The sequence below is a fragment of the Cephus cinctus genome, unplaced genomic scaffold (assembly GCF_000341935.2).
Source record: "Cephus cinctus unplaced genomic scaffold, Ccin1 Ccin1_scaffold0313, whole genome shotgun sequence".
Lineage (NCBI taxonomy): Eukaryota > Metazoa > Arthropoda > Insecta > Hymenoptera > Cephidae > Cephus > Cephus cinctus.
In genome coordinates this window covers 41166-47666 of record NW_014333015.1, presented here as the reverse complement: position 1 = coordinate 47666, position 6501 = coordinate 41166, and the positions used below count along the sequence as shown (strand labels likewise).

Sequence of the window (6501 nt, the reverse complement as noted above, 5' to 3'; positions counted from 1 at the left end):
AACGTTTTCACTACTCTTTTACATTACTACTGTTTGTCGTAGTTGATTATAATTTAATCGTTATTTAATAATTAATAAAACTTTAGCTGATTCCTTTTTGAGTACTACTTGGCGGGTCCGTGCCAGGAATTCCAAAGTACTTGCTTTGAACGTACTAATAGTATCCTAAAACTATTTGTTTGTTATTAAGATTTTACCATGATATTATTGACGAGTTATCGTTAATAAGCTCTATATAGAAAGTTGACATTGGTTTTGAGTTTAATAACTGGTATAATGAACGCAAATTTATATCAAGAAATGCACAGACCCGCCAAGTAGTACTTGATAAGGAATCAGCTAAAGTTTTATTCATTATTAAATAACCATTAAATTATAATCAACTACGACAAACAGTAGTAATGTAAAAGAGTAGTGAAAACGTTATAGGAAATTTTGAAAATACAATTAAAATCATGGGTCAGTGCTAAATCATATAATGTAATAGTCAATTTTTTAACAAAAACAATTGACAACAGGGATTGACAATCGACAACAGTCAGTAGCAACGCACCAGCAAAAGTTGGCCGCAAGTGGCAGACACGGCAGTGTGGCCTCTTATAAAAATGACATGTGACTGTGACCGATTCCCATAAGCGCAAACTGATAGTTCGCATAGCAATAAGGTTTTTGAAATATTTCAATAGTTAGGTTACTGAAATATTGAAATACTGAAAAAAAAAACTAATATTGTAATGATAAAATGTAATATCAGTTAAGATTTATTTTCACAACAGATTGCAATTAAAACAATATACAGTTTAAAATATTCATAATTTTGATATTTCCAAGTAATGATCACAACTGCAATTCTGCAATACAATGCTGCAAATAATTTAAAAATCAATTAATTGAAATGTTTTTATAACAAAAAAGTGCAGCAAAAAAATCTGTTGTGAAAATAAATCTTAACTGATATTACATTTTATCATTACAATATTAGTTTTTTTTTTCAGTATTTCAATATTTCAGTAACCTAACTATTGAAATATTTCAAAAACCTTATTGCTATGCGAACTATCAGTTTGCGCTTATGGGAATCGGTCACAGTCACATGTCATTTTTATAAGAGGCCACACTGCCGTGTCTGCCACTTGCGGCCAACTTTTGCTGGTGCGTTGCTACTGACTGTTGTCGATTGTCAATCCCTGTTGTCAATTGTTTTTGTTAAAAAATTGACTATTACTGTGCAATCTTGAAATTGCCCGCCCAGAAAAGAAAAGAGCGTCGACCATGCCGCGTAGGTGAAATAAAAAACCATGTTACCGACAGAAAAAAAAATTATATATTTTATTACACAATTAAGGAAGAACTGTAATATATTGCAATAATAACATAGATAAACTAATACAATGTAGCTTTATTGAAAATTGATAATTGAAAAGATTGATTGGTGCAAAATAAATTACAACGTAATTCATTGAAATACTTCGTTTTTTTTATTTATAATAAGTATCGTTTTTTATGCCTACATTACAGTTTCATTAACAATTAATCTTTGGCCTATAAAGACTATTAAGTTAATTTTACAAACAAGCCATCACCGCTCTTAAGTATATGAAAACTTAGAGATTCAGAACCAAAAACTGCATAAAAACATACACATATCTGAGCGGTTTTATGCGCGTCCTCATTTGCATTTCTTCTAGTTCCTCTTGCATCCTATAAATAGCCGCTATATGTAAACGCTTTATTCGCTTTTCTTTTGTAGAATTTCCCATCTGTAACAACAATGATTTGACAATTAAATAAAACAACCATGATATTCATTCTCATTATCTCCCACTTATCCTAAGTAAACACATACATACCAAATTATTATTATAGAAGCACGTTTTTCAACAGTCTTCTGAGTTGGTAGGATGTACCATGAATTAGCATCGCTATATATCTCTAGTACCCATTACGTTTATCTGCTCGTTCCTGTAACAGAATGTGTTACTCGTTAAAAAGCACCAACCCATTCTTTCTAAATAAACGAGCACAATTTCTATAGTTTTTCATTACAAAAAATTCTATTATATTGTATATTTCTTACATGTTATAAGAAATTACGTACCGGCCTCTGTCATCACAAACGTAGGTTCGTCATTTGCGATGATTCCACAATTTGCTCATCATCTTCATTTTCAGCTTGCGAATTCCTATATTGTATAGCCTCGAAATCTGTTGTCCTTATCCACATCAGCGATGGTTGGTGATTCATGCTTTTCTTCGCTCTAAACAAAGTACACAACCAATTCATCTGTCGTTCTTGCATTATCTAAAATATGTAATACATCACGCCCCTGATTGCATCTCTTCCAGTTCCTCTTGCACGCTATGAGCTGCGATTGGAGAGTTGTACTTTCTGTAAAAACAGAAATGTAATTTCATGAAGTGTAACGCCCTGTTCTCTATTCTTTCTGTATTAAATATTTTCCTCTGTTAATTATACCTTGTTTCCTCTGTATTTTTTTCTTCCATGCTTTTTACTCGGTTTAATACGAAATGCTCTATAAGTTACAGTAACTTTTCATATTTTAGTGGTGCACATCTGTTTTTATCCTGTATAAACAAAATTATAAGAAAATATTACACAGTTGCATATAAAGAATATTGAAGAAACCTGGTTTACTTTGCCGTAATGCAATATATAGGTATAAATGCAAAGTATATAATGTTTTGATCCAGAAAAAAGCAGTTCTCCATTTTGAATAGGAGTAATTCTATCGTTAAACCAAAAAACATCAAATATACTTTTTAAGAGAAATCTTACCTCGTACTCCTCTCCTTTGACTCCATCGATCGATTTCTAATTATTTCAATAGACACGAAAAGATAGTCTCTTTACAAGCAAAGAATATTTAAGGGTTTACGTACTCACCTATTTTTTTATAAACGACATCGTTTGTAATCACTTCTTTTATCAGAAAAAAAACAACCTACAACCTGTCATTCACGAGCAGATTCTATTCCACATTTTTTCGACTTCCAAAAATAATATCTGAATTGCAAAGAATAAATTTTTGCATACTTTTTTGCTATTACAAATTAATCTTAAGCTCTTTCGTTTTTTCATTTAATCCGCCGATCGAAGAACAACAAATACTACGGAAAAATATATTTTTCGTATTAAAGGTCATTTACCTCAAGTGTTCTCCTATATACGCAATTCCATAACGCGCTTCACTGCTTTTTCACGGAATATTAAACGCACAATGTTACGATTTTTTTCTTTAATAAAAATTAAAATAAACTGGTGCCCTACGATAACCCCAATCTGTCAAACTGTATGTATGTACATACATACATGCCGTGAACTTGGACACGAAGCGCCGATACTGACACTCGTCGACCGACAACACCGACAGCCAATCACGAACCGAATAAAGCGACAACAATGCTAATATCGCAATTCGATAAAATGTAACATGACTTTTTTTAGGAAGTGATTGGAAGTGATGAAAAGTGAGATGAATGATACTAATTGGAAATTATATGTCTGTACATTCGATCATAAACAATAATCATGGTTACCCGAGTGTTGATTGACATTCGCAATGATTTAAAGCTTTTAATTAGTGCTATAACTGGATTTGAGGTGAGTAAATTAAATATACTTACATATTTTCATCTGTGTAACCTAAGAGTGTAAAGAAGAATACTTACGACTTTTCACTTTTGGATATTTATTAAGGTGTATACAAGCATCCATAAAAGTATAAATAACTATAAAAAGAGCTTAGATTTTAAATCATCAAAATGTTAGGTGATGATTTTGTAAAAAATATACTTTGTTGTATTCAAGAGAGTAAGTTTACAAACATGTACTTTCTTACATTTAAGACATTTGAAAAACCATGAAAGGAATATTATATTATAATCTTTGATAGTCTAGTAACGATATCTTTTACAAATGAACATAAGATGTTTATAAATAGTACATTGCCAAATTAAAATTTTTATCACCTATAGATTTATTTTTGTTTTTAATGCAAAAAATTAATTAAAAATAAATGCTACAAAAGGACTTTGTACACAAATTTTTACTATGAATATGGTAGTATCTGATTTAGCTAGTTTTTCATATATTACATTAATATTCTATGATATAGTATAATGGAATATTAACTGTGATTGCACTTATTAATTTTTAGCCAATTGCATTGTTTGAGGTCAATTAATAAAATAAAATTAGTCATTACAATTATCTAAATATTAATCTTGCGGGTCCATATTACTTTTTAAGTACATTCAGTCCACAAAGAGTGTATTGCACCCTATCCGCTTTTAAATTCATCCCAATTTCATTGCAATAAACATTTATACAATACAAAAATATTTTGATATAGTACTATGTCTGTAGTAGACGTTTTGTTTTTTTAAATACATTTTTTTCAAATTTTCAGGAAAATTTAAAAACCAATTGAAAGTGTTAGAAAGTGTTAGAAGTGTTTTAATTATTAAGAAACGACGTCTTAGGGCGATATTATGCAGAAGTGAAACTATTGGTGAACTCATTTGTCATTACTGTGCATTTCAAAAAGTATAATTATTTTGAATATTGAACAGTGAAAAATATATGAATTACAACAGTATTATTTATCGGAACTACCTTACATACTGCATAAGTACAATCTGTGCTCATTGTATATAATAGAGGGTTAATAAATACAAACATGATTGTGTTTCAAAATATAACTTATATTAATACAAGGTATATTTATTTTGTGCAATGCACAAGTGGTAGTAATTACATTTAATTTCTTTAATAATATTTTGAATAATTGCTGACCTCTTATCAATCAAAGAAGGACATATATATACCACTAAGGAAATATTGGTAAAAAAGGCCAGCTTGCATATATTTTATATCTGAAATAAAATTTATGGCATATCAACTCTTTCTAACTTATATGCTGTTGCGAAGTATATTTCCTATGTTCGCTGTGATCAGTAGCTGTTAGACACAAACATTTTACAGTAAAACTTTTCAATAACGTAATGATGTGTCATCTCACTATATTGTAACACTCTACTATTTCAAGTTTTGATTATTCAAGACCTCTCTCCGAGTGAATAAGTATGGTTACCCATGGAACAAAGTAAAGTATACAGAAAGTGGGGGGGCCATGACATTATGAAATTTTATGAAGAGAGAAATTTTAATTATTGTCAGTTTGGTACTATTGAGGGTTACATTGTTGTAAGGTTTTACCATACTTCTTGGTGTATACAGTGTTGTGGGTAAGGTGCTATTCAAAGTATAACTCTGTGTGTGATGAGTAAAATAGTAATATGCGGTTTATTTGAAGATATGGTATAATAAAAGTAAGGGAACTGGTATAACGGAAATATATCCACTGTCTCTGTTTGCAGAACAAAACTAACAAGCTGTTGCCCCGTTTTCGGTGCAATGAGACGAATTGCTGTACAATTCGTAACTATGAGCAATTGCTCCAGTCTAGTCGAAATCTAAGCGGAACACTTATCTCTTTCTATGTCGAGCACTTGCTCTCTTCTATATTGAGCACTTGCTCTGTTCGATATTGAAGATTGCTCTCTTTCCTATAGAACTCACGATTCTTTCTATGTCTGCCTCATCGGTTCACTTTGACCAGATTGACTGCACCTCATCGTCTCTCGACGCTGGAGCCGTTGGGGTTGTTGCATAAGCATTTTTAATATTCCTTAGCGTATGCCCTTATGAGGCGACGTTTTTTGCAATTCTCAGAACTGCGATAGCATAGGAACATATGGTTCCTAGCTCCTTTATGTTCGAGGTGGTTTTTAGTATTGAGGTAAGGACCAAACCGTTAACGAAGTACGCTGGTAAGCGTGTTCTCGTCTTTTGATATCCCCCACAAAACACTAATCAGTGCCATCTGTTATCTAAAAAAGTAGTTGGAGGTACGAAGACGACGACGATGACTGAAGTGAATTAAAATCATCTCCTTTGCTAGTTCAATATGCCTTGATCTCGTACAGCAATTGTATAGATCTTGGTGCCGATCGATTTAGAACGGGAAACGTAAACACAGAAAACTATGCGGAGGGACACTTGAACACTCTCAACTTCCACATCTAAACACAGAAAACTATGCAGAGGGACACTTGAACACTCTGAACTTCCACATCTAACACCTAGGTGTCAAGAAAGTGCTATTTCAATATGCCTTGATCTCGTACAGAAATTGTATAGATCTTGGTGCCGATCGATTCAGAACGGGAAACCTAAACACAGAAAACTATGCAGAGGGACACTTGAACACTCTTAACTTCCACATCTAACACCTAAATACAAGAAACTACGATGCGTAACACCTGAACACCCTAGATATCCGATATCTAGATACAAGAAACTACGGAGAGGAACACTCTGAACTTTCACATGTAACACTTAGATGGAAAAAACTACGGAGCAGAACACGTGGACACCTTGGACTTCCACGCCCAACTCTTAGATACAAGAAACTACGG

General features: G+C 32.3%; 1 protein-coding gene and 1 long non-coding RNA gene across 6 annotated transcripts in view; one reads left to right on the top strand and one right to left on the bottom strand.

Annotated features, from left to right (window-relative positions):
- Positions 1–1455: 1455 nt before the first annotated feature.
- LOC107266445 lies at positions 1456–3348 on the bottom strand. Of its 4 annotated transcripts, XR_001537419.2 has the most exons (7): positions 3169–3327; positions 2906–3025; positions 2798–2833; positions 2477–2586; positions 2099–2389; positions 1851–1962; positions 1456–1760 (listed from the first exon to the last, which is right to left on the bottom strand). It is a non-coding gene; the product is annotated as an uncharacterized LOC107266445 (long non-coding RNA). The 4 variants fall into 4 exon arrangements; XR_001537421.1 differs by lacking the exon at positions 2906–3025 and having other exon boundaries at positions 3169–3348; XR_001537420.2 differs by lacking the exon at positions 2798–2833 and having other exon boundaries at positions 3169–3325.
- Positions 3349–3412: 64 nt separating this feature from the next.
- Positions 3413–6501, top strand: part of LOC107266443 (gamma-tubulin complex component 5) — a 37131-nt gene continuing 34042 nt past the window's right edge. For both annotated transcript variants that reach the window (XM_015736920.2, XM_025083689.1), the window contains exon 1: positions 3413–3622. In XM_015736920.2, the coding sequence (XP_015592406.1) occupies positions 3551–3622 (72 nt within the window). In that variant the 5' untranslated portion in view covers positions 3413–3550. The remainder of the gene's footprint in view (positions 3623–6501) is intronic.